This window comes from Rhineura floridana, chromosome 3, assembly GCF_030035675.1.
Source record: "Rhineura floridana isolate rRhiFlo1 chromosome 3, rRhiFlo1.hap2, whole genome shotgun sequence".
NCBI classification, from domain to species: Eukaryota; Metazoa; Chordata; class Lepidosauria; order Squamata; family Rhineuridae; genus Rhineura; species Rhineura floridana.
In genome coordinates, this window is record NC_084482.1 from 205,553,442 (window position 1) to 205,577,470 (window position 24,029).

Below are 24,029 nucleotides of genomic sequence, written 5' to 3' on the forward strand. Positions count from 1 at the left end.
AGGGCCTGCCTGCTGCCTTTGCTGTCTTCCTGACTGAGCCAGGAATTTCAACGCACCCCTCTTCTACCACTTCAAGAGTGCCCACCAGGGCTGGGAAAGGCCTATCTTGCTCTCTCTGCAGTCTTCCGGAGGTCCTTTCCCTAAAAAATGTAGCCTCCATATCTGACTCCCTGTACCAATCTTTGTATGTGGGAGAGACTGTTTCAGGAGCCGCCCTCCACTCCTCCCTGCCCAGCTGTACATGACTGAGGCCTAGTCTGCAAAGGGAGCCCGGAGAAAGGGCAGCCTAGTGTGCCTTCCTCAGTCGTGCTGAACTCAAGTCCCCTCCTCCATCTCCTTTCATGCCTTGTGCACTTGCTCCTTCGTGTGAGCGAATGTTGAGTGTGTGTGTGTGTGTTACTTTAGTTATGGTGACTGAGTATATTTTTACTGAACTTCCCCCACGGATGTTAATAGATATTGTTATTCAGCTATTCCCTATTGAAATGCTAAAAGTGTATATTTTGATTTTCTGTTTGAGTACTGAATACCCCCATTTTAAGACCTTTGTGAATGCAAATGACTGCCAGGACACGACTCTGGCAATTTCTAAAGATCCTAATTCACAAGACTTATAATATGTGTCTGCTGAGAAGGCTTCCCAACATTAGGCCTGAATATTAACCTATTCATACCAAATGTGTTAACAATACTTGGCTGATGAAGATAAGAAGGGAGCCTGTGGCCGTGTGAGGCTGAGAAGCTGCCTTTGCAAAGATCTTACCCCAGGAAGGTTAAGGGTTGGAGGGTTATCCCCAGTAGCTGGACCTTGTGGTGAGTAAAAGCCACTTAGAAGCAGCATCAGCAACAGGATCTCCCAAGCTGTTCAAAACTGTCATCAAGCGCATCCTATCTGCAGTGTTGGTCTCCAACTCATGCCCAACCATCTTCTACCAATTTGCTAGAAGGTTTGAAAGGAATTTATGTTGGCAACACAAAAGGGTCGCACTGAGTTGTCATCTCCAGGTGTAGCAGTTGAAGTGCTCAACAGATATCTTGCCTCCGTAGTGTACTGGATGAGAGCCAGTAAACTCTAGCTCTAGCCAAGACTGAAGCTCTGTTAGCGGGTGGCTGCCTAGACCGGATGGAGGGGATATGGCCTGCTCTTGATGGGGTGACACCCCTCTGAAGGAGCAGGTGCATAGCTTGGGGGTACTTCTGCATCCATACTGTCACTTGAAGCTCAACTGGCTCAGTGAATAGGAGTGCCTTCCACCAGGCCAGCTACGACTCTATCTGGACAGGGATAGCCTGACTTCTGTTGTCTACACCCTGGTAACTTCATTCTTATGAAGAAATGCGACTAATAAATTTAAGAAATAAATATATAAACCTTTTGAAAAACCTAAACGGAGCCAGCTGTATATATCTCTTGGGAAGGATAACCAAGTACTACATAAGAGCATAAGAAGAGCCTCCTGGATCAGGCCAGTGGCCCATGTAGTCCAGCATCCTGTTCTCACAGTGGCCAGCAAGATGCCCCAGTGGGAAGCAGGCAAGCAGGACCTGAGTGCAAGAGCAACTCTCCCCTCCTGCCCAAAGAGAAAAATTGTTAGAGGATGAAGAAGTGAATGTAAAAAAAGCAAGGAGGAAGGATGAAAGTTGTGGGGCAACAGGAGAAAATAAGGTACAGACTGAGTGTGAAAGAAGAACTGGAGAAGAAATTACAGGAGATGGGTAAAAATTGTTTTGAGAAGGATGTGGGAGTGGGAAAAGGGGAATATAAAAGAAAAAGCCTTTTCTATTTTGAGCCCCCGAATCAGCAAATTCTGCCTAAAACGGGGAGGCTGTCACAATATCGCCATAGCAAATGTCAGCTTGAGGAAACTCAATGATATAATGCAAATGGAACCCCTTGCCACAAAGCAAATGCTATTGCAAAGAATCTAGCTATTTCCAAAGAGGGATTAGTTGAAAATGTCAGCAAGTACTAAGTCATTATGCCATGTTTTACTTCCATCTGCCACCATTTTGTGACAGGTGGGCTTCAGTAATTTTCTGGTGTTCCAAGCAGGCCCTGGGTTTAGAATGTTTGAGAACCTCTGTGACAGGTAGTGCTGATGGGGGAAACATATTCTACAACTCAGTTGCAATTCCCAGCCACAGAGTAAACAAATCACACATCTGAGCATCTACCTGATGTCCAAACCATGGACATAAGAACATAAGAAAAGCCTGCTGGATCAGGCCAGTGGCCCATCTAGTCCAGCATCCTGTTCTCACAGTGGCCAACCAGGTGCCTGGGGGAAGCCCGCAAGCAGGACCCGAGTGCAAGAACACTCTCCCCTCCTGAGGCTTCCGGCAACTGGTTTTCAGAAGCATGCTGCCTCTGACTAGGGTGGCACAGCACAGCCATCACGGCTAGTAGCCATTGATAGCCCTGTCCTCCATGAATTTGTCTAATCTTCTTTTAAAGCCGTCCAAGCTGGTGGCCATTACTGCATCTTGTGGGAGCAAATTCCATAGTTTAACTATGTGCTGAGTAAAGAAGTACTTCCTTTTGTCTGTCCTGAATCTTCCAACATTCAGCTTCTTTGAATGTCCACGAGTTCTAGTATTATGAGAGAGGGAGAAGAACTTCTCTCTATCCACTTTCTCAATGCCATGCATAGTTTTATACACTTCTATCATGTCTCCTCTGACCCACCTTTTCTCTAAACTAAAAAACCCCAAATGCTGCAACCTTTCCTCGTAAGGGAGTCGCTCCATCCCCTTGATCATTCTGGTTGCCCTCTTCTGAACCTTTTCCAACTCTATAATATCCTTTTTGAGATGAGGCGACCAGAACTGTACACTGTACCTTTTCTGATCTGCGGTATGCACTCCAGTTGAGCTTCTAATATAGTGTTTTGCCAAGAAAATCCAACACGGTCACATTTGACTTCAAAAGAGGAAACTTCACAAAAATGAGGGGATTGGTAAAAAGAAAGCTGAAAAACAAAGTCCAGAGGGTCACATCACTCGAAAATGCTTGGAAGTTGTTTAAAAACACTATATTAGAAGCTCAACTGGAGTGCATACCGCAGATCAGAAAAGGTACCGCCAGGGCCAAGAAGATGCCAGCATGGTTAACGAGCAAAGTCAAGGAAGCTCTTAGAGGCAAAAAGTCTTCCTTCAGAAAATGGAAGTCTTGTCCGAATGAAGAAAATAAAAAAGAACACAAACTCTGGCAAAAGAAATGCAAGAAAACAATAAGGGATGCTAAAAAAGTCAAAGGTGTACTAAAGAACGATAAGGAGATTGCAGAGAAGCTAAATGAATTCTTTGCATCTGTTTTCACAGTGGAAGATATAGGGCAGATCCCTGAACCTGAACTAACATTTGCAGGAAGGGATTCTGAGGAACTGAGACAAATAGTGGTAACGAGAGAGGAAGTTCTAGGTTTAATGGACCTCCTTCCAGCCTGGAGATGAGGTTAGGTTTTGAACTCAGATGTCCTTTTTCAATCAAAAAACATATAACCATGAATTTGTTTCAAAAAACATCAGTCTTTTGGGCTATCCAGGACCAGCCAACTCAGAGGGGTGTCACTCACCAGTTACTTTGCCACCACTTTCCATAAGGAAGAGGAGCAAGGCAGAGGCAGGGCTGCACATGTGCACTGGTGGAGGTAATCTGGCGCTCCTCTTGGTGTGCCCACACAGCCCCAAATGACCTGCTTCCTCCCCCCTACCTCTTCCTGCCAGCCACTTGTGTGTCTATCCATCTACATGCTGTGTACTCTGAAAGAATGGGAAATTCCCTCCACAACGTCCCAACAAGAGAGCTGCTTGGCCAAGAGAAAGAGAATCAAGAGAAACAACTCATAGCAGATGCATCCATTTGCCACCATTATCCGAGGCAGTTCATGGATCATGAGCGAGGAGAGCATCGCTTCCCTGGGGCATCTGGCTGGCCACTGTGAAAACAGAATCCTGGACTACACAGGCCTTTGGTTTGATCCACCAGGTTTCTTCATATATTCTTATGCCCTGGCTAAGTCCATCTGCACCTTTCTAATGATCTCATTGGTAACCCCACGAACAAAAATTCTTACCTTCCATAGCAATTAAGGGCAAAAGGACTTACCCAGAGAGGTTGCCATCTCATGGATCTCCCATATGACCTCCTTGTACAGATCTCCGTGGCCTAGATCAGGACTCACTCCTCCTCAGTGTAATGAAAGAACCCCTCTCCAAAGGCCACTGGTCCCTGGAACAAGAAAACAATTGCCTTCCTCATGAATTCTCCCAGGCAAGGTGTGAACATCACCAGTCCTCAACTCAGTTTGAAGAGAGATGTGGCAAGTGGGGATTTTCCCTTCACTGTTCACAAATCATCTGAAGTCCAGATGGCATCTACCTGAGAGGTCTTCAAGAACTCAAATGTCACATTGCTGATCTTCTAATAAAAATATGTAAATTTATGTGCATACTAAATATTCTTTAGTATGTAGTATGTAAAAGTATGTAGTATGTAAAAATATGTGCGATACTTTCACACATGGATTTTGCAGGAATAAAACTGAAAGTGGTCATGTGTGGATGAAGGTGCACAAATGCAGACAGAAACTCACCTATACGTTAACGCCGTTGTGGATGCAGCCTGGAAACTGAATGCACTTTCTAAATTGTTATGGTTTCTTTCTTGACAAGGTCATGAGGTTTATTATATATGTTTTCAATCAGCATTCAGGCATAAGAGACTGTATGTTGTGTACCTTCAGGTTGATTACAACTAATGGCGACCCTATGAGTCAGTGACCTCCAATGTTTCTGGCTTCCAAGTTGTAAAGAAATGCTCTGAACATGTGATAGGTCTGTTGTTCTTGTTGTTGTTGTTATGTGCCTTCAAGTCGATTATGACTTATGGCGACCCTATGAATCGGCGACCTCCAACAGCATCTGTCGTGAACCACCCTGTTCAGATCTTGTAAGTTTAGGTCTGTGGCTTCCTTTATGGAATTGATCCATCTCTTGTTTGGTCTTCCTCTATTTCTACTCCCTTCTGTTTTCCAAAGCATTATCATGTTTTCTAGTGAATCATGTCTTCTCATTATGTGTCCAGAGTATGATAACCTCAGTTTCATCATTTTACCTTCTAGTGACAGTTCTAGTTTAATTTGTTCTAATACCCAATTATTTGTCGTTTTCACAATCCATGGTATGCGCAAAGTTCTCCTCCAACACCACATTTCAAATGAATTGATTCTTCTCTTATCTGCTTTTTTCACTGTCCAGCTTTCACATCCATACATAGAGATTGGGAATACCATGGTCTGAATGATCCTGATTTTGGTGTTCAGTGATACATCTTTGCATTTGAGGACCTTTTCTAGTTCTCTCATAGCTGCCCTCCCCAGTCGTAGCCTTCTTCTGATTTCTTGACTATGGTTCCTATTTTGGTTAATGACTGTGCCAAGGTATTCATAATCCTCGACAAGTTCAATGTCCTCGTTGTCGACTTTAAAGTTACATAAATCTTCTGTTGTCATTACTTTAGCCTTTTTGACATTCAGCTGTAGTCCTGCTGTTGTGCTTTCCTCTAACTTTCATAAACATTCGTTTCAAATCATTACTGGTTTCTGCTAGTAGTATGGTCAGGGCCTTTTCCAAGAGGAGGCCAGGTGGGGCACTGGCCCGAGGGCCCCTGAGACTACAGGAACTCCTGAGGGGCCCTTCTGCGCGCTCGCATCCCTGCCATGAACCAAGATGACGGCAGAGGCTTCAGCTCCTTAGGGAAACCTCAGCCGCCATCTTTCTTAAGGGCACCGCTGCGTGTGCAACAGCAGAACAAGGTAAGTTAAGCAAGGGAATGGCAGTCCCAAAGCTCTCATTGTGCGCGAATCGCGGAAGGGGGGTGCTGGGGCCTGGGGCAGGCTTTTGCCCAAGGGCTCCAGCATGTCTGGGGCTGGCCCTGGGCGCGTGCACACATGTGTGCCAGGGCCCAGAGCAAGCTGGTGCCCAAGGGCCCCAACATGTCTGGTGCCGGCCCTGGGGGTTGTAGCAGAGTAGAACGTTCCTCTGAACTAGTCAAGAGAACCCCCCCCCCCAACCTAGCAGGTAAAGAAAATTGGGTTTAGCTTAACCTAAACTTTTCCCTGACAATATGTTTTAAAATGTGCATGGGATTTCTATTTTTATTTTTAATATGGAGGAGTAACACTTTTTTTTTTTACTGTGCGGGGAATTTAAAAACTAATTTATCCATTTTTATCTATATATCTATGTGTGTATATTGTTATTGTTATTATTACATTTACAGCCCACCTTTCCTCCAAGGAGCTCAAGGTGGTGTACACACTACTCCCCCTCTCCATTTTAGCCTTGCAACAACCCTGTGAGGTAGGTTAGCCCGAGAGAGAGTGACTGATCAGGGTCACTCCATGGTCTTCATGGTTGAGTTGAGATTTGAGTCGTCTGTGACCCCCGAGGTGTGACATAGTTGTGTATGGAATATTTAGTATGCAACTGTGGAAATGGGTGCATTGTTTTTATTATTATTATTCATTCATTCATTCATTAAATTTATATCCTGCAATTCCTCCCAGTTGGAGTCCAGGGCAGCAAATAAAAACACTATAAACACTATTTTTAGAGCTTGTAGGAATTGTTTTGTTTTGTTTTTAACTTGTAGTTTTAAAATCTCATTCTTGCACATTGGTTCAACCATTACAGAGCGGTTTAAAAGTTTTGAGGAGGATGATGATAAAATATAATACAGTACATCTATATTATTTGCCCAGGACGGCAAATCTACAGGAGTGGCACTGTCCTGACCACCTCCCTTTGCTGTCAGCGTGAACCCGGCTTAATGGTTAACAAGAACGATAGAGATGCCGTTCCTAGAGCGGAAGGGATGATTGCAAGAGAGGGCCTTGCCTTACTTGCCCGGGCTCTCCGGAAGAAAGGCAGCGAGTGAGCGCGTGAGTCTTCCTATGCTTGCAGAAGGGGAAGGGGAGGGAATATGGCGGGAGCCCCAAGATCAAGGGGCACAATGGGGGGTAGGGGGGAGGAGGGGGATGTTGCCTCCTTCCCCCAGGCTACCGTGTTTGAGGTCAGGTTTGAGTCTCCCTTGCCAACATTGCCTGTGTTTGGTGATGAATAAAATGGCGCAAGTAAATAGCAGGCGCCGCGTTTTTCTTCTTCAACTTCGAATTTAATGTTGGATGTAGCTTAACTTTGGATATATACTGTAGAATACTTTGAATATATCCCAGTAGATAATATTGAGCTTAAAAGGTGTGACTCTATATGCTTGCTTGCTTGCTCATTGATTGATTGATTGTTTGATTGGTATCCTGCCCTTCCTCGCAACAGGAGCCCAGGGCAGCAAACAAAAGCTCTCTGGTGGATTTTTTTAATGTCTAGTTTTTGTATTGGTCTCCCCTGTTACTTACCTTGTTATAGCTCAATTATTATTATTTTAAAAAGCCACTGGTGTTGGTGACAGAGGGACTTGTGGCAGGGTCAACGAACAATGATTTCTTGGACACAGTGTAGTTTCATAGATGACACTAAAGTATGCGTGGATGGCATTTTGTAGAACACACTCTCACACAGGACGCCCTTCGCTTTCCTGGGATGTATGATTTGTCCTGGCCCAGAGCAGATTTTGTGGTGGGCACCCTCAGTTACTTATTTTTTCTGCATGCTTTTCTGTATTTTGGTTGTGCATAGATGCAGTTCTTTGTGCCCTGAGCCGAGCAGAAGCTCTGGGCCAGGTGGTGAGCACTGGCATCTGATAGAGGACACCCTCCCCTTTCCTGGGGTGTATGATTTGTCCTGGCACAGTGCAGATTTCCAGGTGGGCAACCTCAGTTACTTATTTTTTTTTCTGCATGTTTTTGTCTATTTTGGTTGTGCAGAGATGTCCTTATCTGTGGTGCCCAGCAGAAACTCTGGGCCAGGCGGGAAGCACTGGCATCTCATAGAGGACACCCTCCCCTCTCCTGGAATGTATGATTTGTCTTGAACTAGAGCAAATTTGTAGTGGGCACTTCCAGTTACTTATTGTTTTCTGCATGTTTTTGTCTATTTTGATTGTCCATCAATGCTTTTATCTATGCCCTGCTCACCACAGAAGGTGTTGGCCAGGCAGGAAGCACTGGCATCTTGTAGAGGACACCTGACCCATTTCTGGGATGTATGATTTGTCCTGTCCCAGAGGAGATTTTTGGGTTGGCAATCTCAGATCCTTTTTTTGTGTGATTTTATGACATCATTATGCACTTATGAGGATTTTAGAAGCCTGATAATTTTGATGCTAAACATTTATTGTTGTTCTTGATGGGGAGAATCCCCAGATCACTGAGATATATGATACCCCACCATATGGTTGGGGTTCAGAGACATGTTAACTCAGCTTTGGAGTTGCTGTAGCTGTGAAGTTTTCTTCATTTTTAGAATTCCGAACGTTCAAGCAAATAAGGAACTGGGAATTAGTAACCAACTTCAGTGTCATTAGCAAATGAAGCTTTTCCTGAAACTGATGCAAATGGGTGGGCACAACTTCCCACTGTCTCTTCCTACAGGCCAGGTGTAAGAGCCCTGCTGAATCAGAGCCTGCTATCGGGTTTAATGTACATTTCAAGCACATGGCTTCCCCCAAACAATTCTGGGAGCTGTAGTTTATGAAGGGTGCTGGGCCCTGTTGCTCTGTGAGCAGTAAACTACAACCCCCAAGATTCTTTAGGGGAAGCCATGTGCTTAAATGTATGGTGTGGTTGTTGATGCAGCCTAATTCAAAATGAATCTATGAAACTCAAGTTCTATTGGAAGACAGTGAGGTTTGGGAGTTCAGATTTTTTCAGTTATGGTAGTAGATACTGTTGATACTCTCTGGGGATGATGGGAGTTGTAGTCCAACAAGACCTGGGGACGCAAGGTTGAAGAGCAGTGGTCTGCGCTGACTGGCAGCAGCTGTCCAGGATTTCAGACAGGGAGTCTCGCCCAGCCCTGCCTGGAGATGCTGGGGATTGAACCTGGGACCTTCTGCATGCAGGGCAGATGCTCTTCCACTGGGCTACAACCTTTCCCTTAGAACTAGTTCACAAGCCACAGAATATAAACAGTGTCAACAGACAAGTGAACCCCTTTGATATGATCATCTATCAGCGTAACACAAAATTAAAGCCTCAGGCATCTAAGGTGTTTTTCAGTAACATTGTTGACTAGAACAAACCAGCCACAGTGGCAAATGGGGTGTAGGGAAAAAGCTTAAAACCTGGCCAAAACACCATGACGAAAACTGGTGCTGATGCTTGCGCTAACTGAGGTTTCTGTGGGCAAAATGTCAAATTTTAAAATTAACTTCCTGTTGAGATATGAGGACTGAAGTTGCTGACAATTGTAGAAAACTGCCAACTTTAGGATTTTTTTCCCCTATAGGAGAAGATACTTCAGTTGAACTCTAGGCAGTTCAGCTTTCTCTCCTTTGCATAGGAAAATAGTATAAAAAAATGGCACTGTTGATACTGAAATTAAGGGCCTTTTGGCAGGGTCACAGTTAGCAAAAACCACAATTCTTTACTTCTACTGCTCACCCTGTATATGGTGTAAAGTAGTTAACAACTATATAAAAATTATTATTTATTACATTTATATCCCGCCCTTCCTCCCAGTAGCCGATGACATGCAGGCTACGGTGAATATAATCTCTTTTGGTTGAAGGTTGGCTCCACGAGCTAGAGGGAGCCCCAGCTGACAAAGCGTCAAGGCCCCAGCTGACAAAGCGTCAAGGCGAGTTAAGCAGCAGAGCGAGTTCGGCAGCAGGGCGAGGAGGCCAGGGCCCCCCACTCTGCCCGTCTGTTCCCTGACCTCAACTAAACCGCAGTCTCCAACCCATTGACGTAATAAACCTTAAACAAAACTATGCAGGTAAGAAGCCAGCAGGCGTGTGGGGGCTTTCCAGTGTTTTGCACCGCCTGCAGCATGTACGACTATCTGCCTGTTGGACAGCAGTCGTGGGTGTGCTCTCGGTGCAATGAGCTCCTGGCTCTCCGGGAACGACTTCATTTCTTTGAGGCCAAGGTGGCGGACCTGGAAAAGCTGAGAGAGGCAGAGAGGTGTGTGGAGGAGGCCTTCAGGGACGTTATCATGGAGAACGATGGTCTCGGGGAAGGAGAGCATCCAGCTGAGGAAGAGGGAAACGATCCCTTAGAAGGGACCCATTCCTTGGGGGATGAGCAGCTATCCTCTCGTGCCGAGGATATATCTCCAGGGGGTGGAGGGATCCTTGTAGTGGGTGATTCGATCATTAGGAACATAGACAGTGGGGTGTGTGATGGGCGTGTAGACCGCAAGGTGTTTTGCCTGCCTGGTGCGAAGGTTGCGGATATCGACCATCATTTAGATAGTTTGGTAGACAGTGCTGGGAAGGAGTCAGTGGTCGTGGTGCACGTTGGCACCAACGACATGGGGAAATGCAGCCGTGAGGTCCTGGAAGCAAAATTTAGGTTGCTAGGTAGGATGCTGAAAGCCAGGACCTCCAAGGTGGCTTTCTCTGAAATGCTACCGGTTCCACGCGCAGGACCAGCCAGACAGGCCCAGCTTTGCAGTCTCAATGCGTGGATGAGACGATGGTGTCGGGTGGAAGGGTTTAGATTTGTTAGGCACTGGGGAACATTTTGGGACAAGCCGGGCCTGTACAAAAGGGACGGGCTCCACTTGAACCAGAATGGAACCAGACTGCTGGCACTTAAAATTAAAAAGGTAGCAGAGCAGCTTTTAAACTGACTGAGGGGGGAAACCCGACAGGAGCTGAGAAAGGTCCGGTTCGGAATAAACCTGCCCCCTGGGATAAAAACCAAAGAAATGACGAAATTTTAAAAGGGGTAGGCCTAGAAGTAGGCATTGTGAGAGCAGGGGCACAGGATATAAATTCAGAAGAGCAAAATTACCACAGGCCTAACCACAAGTGCCAAAGACACTTGAAGAGAGACACTGCTTACAAGTGCCTGTACGCTAATGCTAGGAGCCTCCGAACCAAGATGGGAGAACTGGAGTGCTTGGTCTTAGAGGAGAGCATTGATATAGTGAGCATAACTGAGACCTGGTGGAATGGAGAAAACCAGTGGGATACGGTTATCCCTGGATATAAACTATATCGGAAGGACAGGGAAGGACGTATTGGTGGGGGAGTCGATCTATACGTGAAAGAAGGCATTGAATCCAGCAAACTCGAAACCCCAAAAGAGGCAGACTCCTCCACAGAATCGTTGTGGGTGGTGATACCTTGCCCCAGGAGGGACTTAATACTGGGAACGATCTATCGTCCCCCTGATCAAAATGCTCAGGGAGACCTTGAGATGAGATATGAAATTGAGGAAGCATCCAAACTAGGAAATGTGGTAGTAATGGGTGACTTCAACTACCCGGACATAGACTGGCTGCATATGTGTTCCAGTCATGACAAAGAAGCAAAGTTTCTAGATATTCTAAATGACTATTCCCTAGACCAGTTGGTCATGGAACCAACCAGAGGGACGGCTACCCTAGACTTAATCCTCAGTGGGGACCGGGACCTGGTGCGAGATGTAAGTGTTGTTGAACCGATTGGGAGCAGTGACCACAGTGCTATTAGATTAAACATACATGTAACTGGCCAATTGCCAAGAAAATCCAACACGGTCACATTTGACTTCAAAAGAGGAAACTTCACAAAAATGAGGGGATTGGTAAAAAGAAAGCTGAAAAACAAAGTCCAGAGGGTCACATCACTCGAAAATGCTTGGAAGTTGTTTAAAAACACTATATTAGAAGCTCAACTGGAGTGCATACCGCAGATCAGAAAAGGTACCGCCAGGGCCAAGAAGATGCCAGCATGGTTAACGAGCAAAGTCAAGGAAGCTCTTAGAGGCAAAAAGTCTTCCTTCAGAAAATGGAAGTCTTGTCCGAATGAAGAAAATAAAAAAGAACACAAACTCTGGCAAAAAACTATGACCCCAAGGTCTCTTCTCTGGTCAGTCACCACCGGTTCAGATCTCATTAGTAGACAGGTGAAGTTAGGATTTTTTGCTTGGAAGTGCACCACTTGACGCTTGCTTACAGTTACTCGCATTTGCAGTTTTAATGCCCAACTCTGTTTGGAAATATCCATTTAGAGCTCCTCACAATCCCTATTTGTTTTAACCACCCAGAAGAATTTGGTATCTTCAGTAAACCTGGTTACCTCATTGCTCACCTGTAATTCCAGGTCATTTCAGAACAAGCTAAAAAGCACAGGTCCTAATACTGATTTGGGGGGGAGAGCTTCTTACATCCCTCCATTGGAGGAACTGTCTTCATTCCTACTCTCTCCTTTCTGATGTTTAAGCAGTTACTGATCCATAAGAGTATATTTCCTCTTATCCAATGATTGCTATATTCTTCTATATGTATTCTAAATCTGTCTTTAATAATAATTCCTACTAGTTTCCCTGAAGGAGATAGTAAGCTAATTGATCTTAATAAATTAAAATAAATTGTAATATATTCACCCAATCCTCAGATACGGAAACCGATCTTCAGGAGAATTTACATATTTTTATTAGAAGATCAGCAATGTGACATTTGAGTTCTTGAAGACCTCTCAGGTAGATGCCATCTGGACTTCAGATGATTTGTGAACAGTGAAGGGAAAATCCCCACTTGCCACATCTCTCTTCAAACTGAGTTGAGGACTGGTGATGTTCACACCTTGCCTGGGAGAATTCATGAGGAAGGCAATTGTTTTCTTGTTCCAGGGACCAGTGGCCTTTGGAGAGGGATCCTTTCATTACACCGAGGAGGAGTGGGTCCTGCTGGATCCAAGCCACGGAGATCTGTACAAGGAGGTCTTATGGGAGATTCATGAGATGGCAACCGCTCTGGGTAAGAATCCGTTTGTCCTTAATAGCTATGGAAGGTAAGAATTCTTGGTGGTGGTGTTACCAATGAGATCATTAGAAAGGTGCAGATGGACTTAGCCAGGGCATAAGAATATATGAAGAAACCTAGTGGATCAAACCAAAGGCCTGTGTAGTCCAGGATTGTGTTTTCACAGTGGCCAGCCAGATGCCCCAGGGAAGCAACGCTCTCCTCGCTCATAATCCCTGAACTGCCTCGGATAATGGTGGCAAATGGATGCATCTGCTATGAGTTGTTTCTCTTGATTCTCTTTCTCCTGGCCAAGCAGCTCTCTTGTTGGGACGTTGTGGAGGGAATTTCCCATTCTTTCAGAGTACACAGCATGTAGATGGATAGACACACAAGTGGCTGGCAGGAAGAGGTAGGGGGGAGGAAGCAGGTCATTTGGGGCTGTGTGGGCACACCAAGAGGAGCGCCAGATTACCTCCACCAGTGCACATGTGCAGCCCTGCCTCTGCCTTGCTCCTCTTCCTTATGGAAAGTGGTGGCAAAGTAACTGGTGAGTGACACCCCTCTGAGTTGGCTGGTCCTGGATAGCCCAAAAGACTGATGTTTTTTGAAACAAATTCATGGTTATATGTTTTTTGATTGAAAAAGGACATCTGAGTTCAAAACCTAACCTCATCTCCAGGCTGGAAGGAGATTGAGGAGATTACTTTTTTGTCCATGGTTTGGACATCAGGTAGATGCTCAGATGTGTGATTTGTTTACTCTGTGGCTGGGAATTGTGACTGAGTTGTAGAATATGAGACGTTTCCCCCATCAGCACTACCTAGCAGAGAGGTTCCTAAACTTTCTAAACCCAGGGCCTGCTTGGAACACCAGAAAATTACTGAAGCCCACCAGTCAACAAATAGTGGCAGATGGAAGTAAAACATGGCATAATGAGTTAGCACTTACTGACTTTTTCAACTTATCAATCTTTGGAAATAATTAGAATCTTTGCAATAGCATTTACTATTTACTGTTGGCAAGGAGTTCCATTTGTATTATGTCAATAAGTTTGCTGAAGCTGATATTTCCTGTGGCGATATTGTGACAGCCTCTCCATTTTAGGCATGATTTGCTGATTCAGGGGCTCAAAAGGGAAAAAGCTTTTTCTTCTATATTCCCCTTTTCCCACTCCCACATCCTTCTCAAACAATTTTTACCCATCTCCTGTAATTTCTTCTCCAGTTCTTCTTTCACACTCAGTCTGTACCTTATTTTCTCCTGTTGCCCCACAACTTTCATCCTTCCTCCTTGCTTTTTTTACGTTCACTTCTTCATCCTCTAACAACTTTCTTCTTTGGGCAGGAGACAAGAGTGCTCTTGCACTCAGGTCCTGCTTGCGGGCTTCCCACTGGGGCATCTTGCTGGCCACTGTGAGAACAGGATGCTGGACTACATGGGCCACTGGCCTGATCCAGGAGGCTCTTCTTATGCTCTTATGTAATACTTGGTTATCCTTCCCAAGAGATATATACAGCTGGCTCCGTTTAGGTTTTTCAAAAGGTTTATAATTTTTTTATTAAATTTATTAGTCTCTTTTCTTCGTAAAAATGAACCCAAAGCAATGTACCTTAAAAGAGTAAAACCAATATAAAGTAACAGATAAGAAAAAACACAGTACATGAATAAGATTGTGGAACAAGCCACCTCCTGAAAGAGGCTGCAATGTCAAAAAGTCTCCAAAAATTTAGAGCCAAATGCCTGGGAGAGATAATGATGGCTTAGATAATGATGGTGCCGGGCATGCCTCTCTTGAGAGAGCGTTTCATAAGTGGGGGGCCACCACTGGGACAGCCCACGCTTGTGTTGCCATCCTGCACACCTCCCTTGGAGGAGACACACAAAGAAAGGCCTCAGATGCTGAAAGCAGGGTCCACGTTGGTTCATAGGGGAACTGGATAACCAGAACCAAAAAATGGCTCCAAAGGTCCAGTTAACATATAAAATCAATTCTGGCCCACTTGCATTGGCTGCCTGTATGTTTCCGAGCTCGATTCAAGGTGCTGGTTTTAACCTATAAAGCCATACATGGCTTGGGACCACAATACCTGATAGAACGCCTCTCCCGATATGAACCCAGCCGTACACTACGCTCAGCATCTAAGGCCCTCCTCTGGGTGCCTACTTCGAGGGAAGCTCGGACGGTGGCAACAAGGGAGAAGGCCTTCTCAGTGGTGGCCCCCAAATTATGGAAAGATCTCCCTGACGAGGTGCACCTGGCGCCATCACTGTTACCTTTTCGGCGCCAGGTCAAGACTTTCCTCTTCTCCCAGGCATTTTAGCATGTGTTTTTAAAATTGTTTTAAATATTTTAAATTGTTTTTAAAAGATGTGTTTTAAATTTGTATATTTGTTTTTAATGTTTTTAGTTAATGTAAACCGCCCAGAGAGCTTCAGCTATGGGGCAGTATGCAAATGCAATAAATAAATAAATAAATAAAGTATCTTTGTTGAGTATCGGTCTGAGACGTCTTTTAAGTGCTTTAGCCTCATATTGCAAAGAAGAACGACTTGCAATCAACTACGACAAGTCTAACGTTCTAATTTTTAAGAGGAGGAGGGGGTGGGCATAGATGGCAGATTAGTGACCATCAAATTGAGCAGGTTGTTTTCTATAGATATCTAGGTGCAAACTTCCATTCAACAGGCTCATGGAAAGTTCAAACAAAAAATGCCATTGCGAATGCCCAGAGAAGCACAAAGGCAGTTCTTTCTTTCTTTTACACCAAGGGTGGTCAATATATCCCCACAGCCCTACAGGTTTTTGTTGCTAAGATCATAGCCCAGATGCTGTATGGTTCCCAGCTATGTGTTTTTGATGATTTTGCTCCTTTTGAGATTGTTCAAACTAAATTTATAAGAGCAATATTAGGAACCCCATTATGCGTCCCTAACATAATTTTGCAGCTGGAGGCGGGCCAAATCTCTGTAGAGGCTTGTGCATCGATATATAAGATAAACTTCTGGCTAAAACTAATGTTTTTCCCAGTGACTTTAGCTCCTTTGTCTCTGGTAGATACTTTTCAATCTAGATGAAAAAGAGAATTGTCGATGAAATTGTCGTATCTGGGTTTTTCCATTCCCACTATTATGGCATTAGGGTATAAAAAGGTAAAGGTGTCCCCACACTTATAGTGCGAGTCGTTTCCAACTCTTAGGGTTTACTAGGCAGACTATATATATGGGGTGGGATTGCCAGTTTCTTCCCCGGCCTTTCTTTACCCCCCAGCATATGCCGGGTACTCATTTTACTGACCACAGATGGATGGAAGGCTGAGTGGACCTCGACCCCTTTTACCGGAGATTCGACTTCCTCCTTCCGTTGGAATCGAACTCCGGCCGTGAGCAGAGCTTCGGCTGCGTTACCGCCGCTTACCACTCTGCGCCACGGAGGATCTGATTAAGGTATACTCAAGCCAAAAAGGCTGTCTCCCAGCGAATCATGGACATTCATTTACAAACTCATTTGACCTTGGCCGCACTCTATTCTAAATATGGAGATTATGCAAGAAAGTTTATAACAACAAATTATATGAGAAATGTATCAATTCCTAACCATAGAAAAGCTTTCATGCTTGCTAGTGTTTTACCTTCTGAGCTTTTAGAAGGTAGATTTAGTAAGGTGCCAGTACAGGAGCGCTTATGCCCCTGTGATATGGGAAATGTGTAAATGGTTGCTCATGTGTCGCTGTATTGTCCTTTTTATCTAGACTCCCGATTTGATCTCATTAACCCAATTCTTCAAAAAATCCCAGGGAGATATGACACGTTTTATTCAGAATATTTACTCTCAGATAGGAACCAGGACAGTTAATGTGGCAAGATTCTGTGCTTCAGCTGTTACCTGTAGGAGAGTGATAAATAACAATAATAGATAATCCGGGGGGGGGGCTTTTGCTCATTGATGTATTTATTCAACACCATTAGTGCCGTATTATCTCAGGTTGCCCCTGTTTGTTTCCTTCTGTGTATAATATTGATATGTTTTATTGCTTAAATATTTTATAGCTGGTCATCAACTGTAATAATAAATGGTTGATTGATGGATGGATGGAGAAAAGCCCCAAATGAAATTCCAGCATTGATGGGCTCAAGGGAGAGTAATTCTGCATTTCCTATACCTAGTATGAGTCATGTGGTCAGCTGATGGGATTTCTTTTTGTGGAGGCAGGTGGTGATATTCACCCTTCAGCTACTATGATTAGATCCAGATTTTAGATAGGCTCCTTTCCTGAAGGTCAAACTCTTACAATTATTTTTCCAACGCATTGATGGGATTGCCAAAGGCCATGTCTCGTGCATATGGCTACTGACATCATCTCAACTGAGGTGACAAATGTAACTCTTTCAGCTACTTTTCCCATCGGGTCTCCAACAGCCTCTTTGCAAAGCGAACCAAACTGAAGCCATTTTGAAAATCACATAGGCGATGCTGGGGTGGAGTGTCTTCCAGGTTTCTAAGCTAGTAGCCAGCCTGCCACCACTCTGGTCTCCACTTTCACCTCAGCTGTCTCTGGCCTCTGCCTCACACCTCCCTCATCAACTACCTTTCCCAACTGACGGTTAACTGCCCATCCTTTGCTCTCCAGAACCTCCAGCTAATCAGAGCATGTTGTTTTCCAGACCGACCAAAATGAAGTTACCTGATCCAGGCTAAAACAGGTCTGTAACATAGTAACTGTACTTGGATTTTGACAATCGCACCCTGACATCAAGAGAGCAAACAAATATTATTTCAAAGTACAAATCATAAACAGACAGGTATGTAAACAGCATATCTCCACAGAGCTTTACCAGCCTTCCTTTTTATTCCCTCAGGAGATGTCCAGGGGATCACAGAAGTGTCACTGGGAACATCTGAGGAGCAGAAGGAGGAGTGGAAATTTCGGAGTCAAGATGAAGCAAAGAGACAAGAGGGGAGACAAATGCAAAAGCCAAGGGATGAATCCCGTGCTTCTCAAGGGGGTGAAAACAAAATTCAAGAGAGTATTCGTTACCTAAAGGAAATACGAATGTCTCCTAAGTGCAGTAAAAAGATAAATGGCCAGAAACCCCAGAGAACATATTGGAGAAGGCATACGAGAAAGAAACCATATAAATGCTTAAAATGTAGGAAGGGATTTTTTGATAAACCAACCCTTCTTAGACATCAGACAGTTCACACAAGAAAGGAACCAAATACATTGTTAGGCTGTGGGGAAAGTATCAGTCAGAGTGGAAGTCTTGCTTCCTGTGGGAAAAAAATTATGGGGGAGAACCTATATGCATTTTCCAAAGGTAGCAAGAGCTGTTCTAATAGGTTAGTGATTGCTAGCCATGATAGAATCCACACAACAGGGAAATCATATAAATGTATGGAATGTGGCAAGAGTTTTAGGCAGGTTTATCGCCTGGCTAGACATTGGAGAAATCACATGGAGGAAAATAAAATGCACACAGGGGACAAACCTTATAAATGCCTGGAGTGTGGAAAGATATTTTGTGGTAATGGAGCCCTTAATGTGCATCAAAGAGTTCATAGAGGGGACAAGCCTTATAAATGCTTGGAGTGTGGAAAGAGTTTCAGTCAGAGTGGCACGTTTTCTAGACATCAAAGAACTCATACCGGAGAGAAACCTTATCAATGCTTGGAGTGTGGAAAGAGCTTTAGACAGAATGGTGCTCTTCAGGTACATCAGCGCATCCATACAGGGGACAAACCTTATCAGTGCTTGGAGTGTGGAAAGAGCTTTGCACAGAGTGCAGCCCTTAAAGTACATCAAAGAACTCATACAGGAAACAAACCTTGTATATGCTTGGAGTGTGGAAAAGGCTTTAGTCAGAGTGGCACACTTTTTAGACATCAAAAAACTCATACAGGGGAGAAACCTTATAAATGCTTGGAGTGTGGAAAGCACTTCAGTGAGAATGGCACCCTTACTAAACATCAAAGGAGACATACAGGGGAAAAACCTTATCAATGCTTGGAGTGTGGAAAGAGCTTCAGTGAGACAGGCACCCTTACACTGCATCAAAGAACTCATACAGGGGACAAACCTCATAAATGTTTGGAGTGTGGAAAGAGCTTCAGTCACAGTAGCTCTCTTACTACACATCACAGAACTCATACAGGGGACAAACCTTATAAATGCTTAGAGTGTGGAAAGAGCTTCAGTGACAGTAGCACTCTTACTAAACATCAAAGAACTCATACAGGGGACAAACCATATAAATGCTTAGAATGTGGAAAAGGCTTCAGTCGGAGTACCTCTGTTACTTTACATCAAAGAACACATACAGGGGACAAACCTTATAAATGCATGGAATGTGGAAAGAGCTTTCGTCAGAATGGCGATCTTCAGGTACATCAAAGAACTCATACAGGGGAGAAGCCTTACAAATGCTTGGTGTGTGGAAAGAGTTGCAGTACGAATAGTGCCCTTACTGCACATCGAAGAACTCATACGGGGGAGAAACCTTATAAATGCTTGGAGTGTGGAAAGAGCTGCAGTACGAGTAGCGCCCTTACTAAACATCGAAGAACCCATACAGGGGAGAAACCTTATAAATGCTTGGTGTGTGGAAAGAGCTGCAGTACAAGTGCCGCCCTTAATGTGCATCAAAGAACTCATACGGGGGACAAACCTTATAAGTGCTTGGAGTGTGGGAACAGCTTCACTCAGAGTAGCACATTTTCCAGACATCAAAGAACTCATACAGGGGACAAACCTTATCGCTGCTTGGAGTGTGGAAAGAACTTCAGTCGTAGCCACCACCTTATTTCACATCTACTTACTCATAGAGGGGACAAACCTTATTAATGCTTGGAGTGTGGAGAGAGCTTCAGTCAGCATGGCCACCTTTTTGGACATCAAAGGATCCATACAAGGAGGGAAAGCCTTATAATGTCTGGAATGTGGAAAGAGCTTTAGTCAGTGTCGCAGCCTTGCTAATTCTAAAAAAAGCACATTGGGGAAAAACTATATAACTGTCCAGAGTGTGGAAGGAGTTTCATTTAGCACACCTGCTGTATTTTGCATCAACTAATTCATAGGAGGAAACTGCTTGACATTCTTCACTCACATTGAAGGGTTATTAAAAGGGAGAAACCGTACTGTCGTGCCAGCTTGGCAGCCTTATTCTGGCCTGTAGTTAAAATGGCTGAACCCCAAAGCCTTGTGGGGATTTTTTCCCCTTGACATCTTTTTTTGTTAACCTGCTAGCAAGCAGTTAAACATTTGGTTCCCCCCCATCACTGTGACTTGGTGATTTTACAACACAGCTGTATCAGCTTACAGTTCGCTTTGCACCTTCTTATCAGCAGAAGGGGCCTGGTTCCGTCAAGGCCGTAAAACTCCATGAGGTTGTTATGGGAAACCAAGAGGAGGCGCCAGGTGCTGTGGCAACATAGTTTTTTCATCCCTTTGATGAAAATGTCAATTGGTTAATTGTCTCTGGCTGGGAGGGAGATTTCATCCATAAGAAGAGGCTCAGAACTCTGGGTTAAGTGTCCCACTTTGGAGCACCACCTTGCCTCTTTGGTTGATGTTCTGTTGTGGCTCCATTTCCATCCCGACTCGCAATTCCCTGAGGGGAGAAGGCTATCCAGCTAGAGATCCAGCTAGAGATGGTCTGTAAGTATAGCTTAGGCCAGAAAGCTTTATTAGTTTGATTTGTGCCAAAAATCTATCTTACTGTTTTTCTTACCAAACCTTGCCCTGTTTGGGGTGTACGGTAACAGGATTCAATTTGCTGCTAAAACTTATTTTGTGCACCTCTTTGTGCTTAATTTTTCTTTTTAATAAACTTTAATTACTTCAACCAACGTGTGTTCGTTCCTGAGAGAGGGGTCAGTTCCTAAATTCAGTCCTTGCCATTCGACTACAACTACCGTGTAACAAAGGAACGTTTTACCTGAGACTTTAGAAGGGGCAAGGAGTATATTTAGACTCTTGCCCTGAGAAGCTCTGGTGTTTAACTGGGCTCTGGAGTTCCCTTCGCTTCAGAGTAGCTAACCAGTCTGAAGGGTGGTGGCAGTTACTACCTTGCAGGGTTGGTGTGAGCATGCACAACCTTTGCTAACCAGGATTTGCTGGGATCAATTGCCCAAGGCTGGGGATTGACTCCCGGGACAGTGAGAGCAGACGGGGAAGGTCCCCCGCTTTCACTACATGGTGGTAGCAGGTGGGATTTGCCACTCCCAGCTTTCACTACACATAGAATGCTGAAAAGCTTCAGTCATAGACACTATCTTAGACAACCATCAATACCTCTTGTTACTGTGCTCAGTTTTGAGGGCAACTTTGTGTGTATAGTGAAGATGAAGTGGAATGGATAAAAAAATGGTCAAGAAATTTATGGCTAATGTGGGCCCAAATGCCTGCATTGAGGGTAGAACTGTTTTCCTGTATTGTGAGAAGCAGAAATGCTGACAAGGGGACCTTTGTGAGTCTCCCTGTACCCTCACAAGGCTTAGGATCATCAGCTAGGAGAAGATGTAGTAACGCAGTAATATCAGGCTAGGTGACAGAAAAACAGACAAACTTAAGAACATAAGAAGAGCCTGCTGGATCAGCCCAGTGGCCCATCTAGTCCAGCATCCTGTTCTCACAGTGGCCAACCAGGTGCCTGGGGGAAGCCCGCAAGCAGGACCCGAGTGCAAGAACACTCTCCCCTCCTGAGGCTTCCGGCAACTGGTTTTCAGAAGCATGCTGCCTCTGACTAGGGTGGCAGAGCACAGACATCATGGCTAGTAGCCACTGATAGCCCTGTCCTCCATGAATTTGTCTAATCTTCTTTTAAAGCCATCCAAGCTGGTGGCCATTACTGCATCTTGTGGGAGCAAATTCCATAGTTTAACTATGCGCTGAGTAAAGAAGTGCTTCCTTTTGTCTGTCCTGAATCTTCCAACATTCAGCTTCTTTGAATGTCCACGAGTTCTAGTATTATGAGAGAGGGAAAACAACTTCTCTCTATCCACTTTCTCAATGCCATGCATAGTTTTATACACTGCTATCATGTCTCCTCTGACCCACCTTTTCTCTAAACTAAAAAGCCCCAAATGCTGCAACCTTTCCTCGTAAGGGAGTCGCTCCATCCCCTTGATCATTCTGGTTGCCCTCTTCTGAACCTTTTCCAACTCTATAATATCCTTTTTGAGATGAGGCGACCAGAACTGTACACAGTATTCCAAATGCGGCCGCACCATAGATTTATACAACGGCATTATGTTATCGGCTGTTTTATTTTCAATACCTTTCCTAATTACCCCTAGCATGGAATTTGCCTTTTTCACAGCTGCCACACACTGGGTCGACATTTTCATCGTGCTGTCCACTACAACCCCGAGGTCTCTCTCCTGGTTGGTCACCGCCAGTTCAGACCACATGAGTGTATATATGAAATTCAGATTTTTTGCTCCAATATGCATAATTTTACACTTGTTTATATTGAATTGCATTTGCCATTTTTCTGCGCATTCACTCAGTTTGGAAAGGTCTTTTTGGATCTCCTCGCAATCCCTTTTTGTTCTAACAACCCTGAACAATTTAGTACCATCAGCAAACTTGGCCACTTCATGCTCACTCCTAATTCTAGGTCATTAATGAACAAGTTGAAAGTACAGGACCCAATACCGATCCTTGAGGGACTCCACTTTCTACAGCCCTCCATTGGGAGAACTGTCCATTTGTTCCTACTCTCTGCTTTCTGCTTCTTAACCTATTCCTTATCCACAAGAGGACCTCTCCTCTTATTCCATGACTGCTAAGCTTCCTCAGAAGTCTTTGGTGAGGTACCTTGTCAAAAGTCCACTGGATCACCTCTATCTATATGCTTGTTGACACTCTCAAAGAATTCTAATAGGTTACTGAGACAGGACTTTCCCTTGCAGAAGCCATGCTGGCTCTGCTTCAGCAAGGCTTGTTCTTCTATGTGCTTAGTTAATCTAGCTTTAATAATACTTTCTACCAGTTTTCCAGGGACAGAAGTTAAGCTAACTGGCCTGTAATTTCCGGGATCCCCTCTGGATCCCTTTTTGAAGATTGGCGTTACATTTGCCACTTTCCAGTCCTCAGGCACGGAGGAGGTCCCAAGGGACAAGTTACATATTTTAGTTAGCAGATCAGCAATTTCACATTTGAGTTCTTTGAGAACTCTCGGGTGGATGCCATCCGGGCCCGGTGATTTGTCAGTTTTTATATTGTCCATTAAGCTTAGAACTTCCTCTCTCGTTACCACTATTTGTCTTAGTTCCTCAGAATCCCTTCCTGCAAATGTTAGTTCAGGTTCAGGGATCTGCCCTATATCTTCCACTGTGAAGACATGCAAAGAATTCATTTAGCTTCTCTGCAATCTCCTTATCGTTCTTTAGTACACCTTTGACTCCCTTATCATCCAAGGGTCCAATCGCCTCCCTAGATGGTCTCCTGCTTTGAATGTATTTATAGAATCTTTTGTTGTTGGTTTTTATGTTCTTAGCAATGTGCTCCTCAAATTCTTTTTTAGCATCCCTTACTGTCTTCTTGCATTTCTTTTGCCAGAGTTTGTGTTCTTTTTTATTTTCTTTATTGGGACAAGACTTCCATTTTCTGAAGAAAGTCTTTTTGCCTCTAAGAGTTTCTTTCCTTGACTTTGCTCTTTAACCATGCTTCTTTGTCTGTTAACTTGTTTGTCTGTAAGACCAAGAGAAAATAAACATTTTAATTCATGGTTCCAAAATGCTCCTCTCTTAAGAAATAAATTACTGAGTTACATTTAAATGAATTTGATTGGACATTGTTCCAATGCAAAAAACCTTAACGAATCCATGGAATGGTGATGTTGAATAAACTGCATGGTGAGAGGAGCTTCCGTAGTCTGGGTGCAAATTTTGCTTTTATGCTCTATCATCCGAAATCTCAAAGATCTCGCTGTCTGTCCCACATACCATTTGGAACAAGAACATGTAATAATGTAAACTGCATAATCTGAATTACAACTGTTGAATGATCTCAAAACATGTTATCGACAGGGTGATACAGCTTAGGATCTTGTCAGGCCCTAAAAAGATGGAAACACAGGTAGTTTGTCTCGTGACCTGTCATTTACTAGTACAAAACTGATCATTTAATAAGAAAAAGTGAGGCAAGAGAAAATACAGAAAAGTTTCGAGTG

At 44.1% G+C, this 24,029-nt stretch overlaps 2 protein-coding genes across 3 annotated transcripts in view; both read left to right on the forward strand.

Annotated features, from left to right (window-relative positions):
• The first annotated feature begins 6,879 nt into the window (after positions 1 to 6,879).
• Positions 6,880 to 24,029, forward strand: part of LOC133381279 (zinc finger protein 883-like) — a 33,973-nt gene continuing 16,823 nt past the window's right edge. The window contains exons 1-2 of the mRNA XM_061620181.1: positions 6,880 to 6,943; positions 12,743 to 12,869. Coding sequence (XP_061476165.1) covers positions 12,849 to 12,869 — 21 coding nt within the window. The 5' untranslated portion in view covers positions 6,880 to 6,943; positions 12,743 to 12,848. The remainder of the gene's footprint in view (positions 6,944 to 12,742; positions 12,870 to 24,029) is intronic.
• Positions 16,170 to 20,627, forward strand: LOC133381280 (zinc finger protein 345-like). Of its 2 annotated transcripts, none has more exons than XM_061620183.1 (2): positions 16,170 to 16,301; positions 17,715 to 20,627. In XM_061620183.1, exon 2 carries the CDS (start codon positions 17,822 to 17,824, stop codon positions 19,694 to 19,696), a length of 1,875 nt encoding a protein of 624 aa, XP_061476167.1. In that variant the 5' UTR covers positions 16,170 to 16,301; positions 17,715 to 17,821; the 3' UTR covers positions 19,697 to 20,627. The 2 variants fall into 2 exon arrangements, with proteins under 2 accessions (XP_061476167.1, XP_061476168.1); XM_061620184.1 differs by lacking the exon at positions 16,170 to 16,301 and adding an exon at positions 17,519 to 17,558.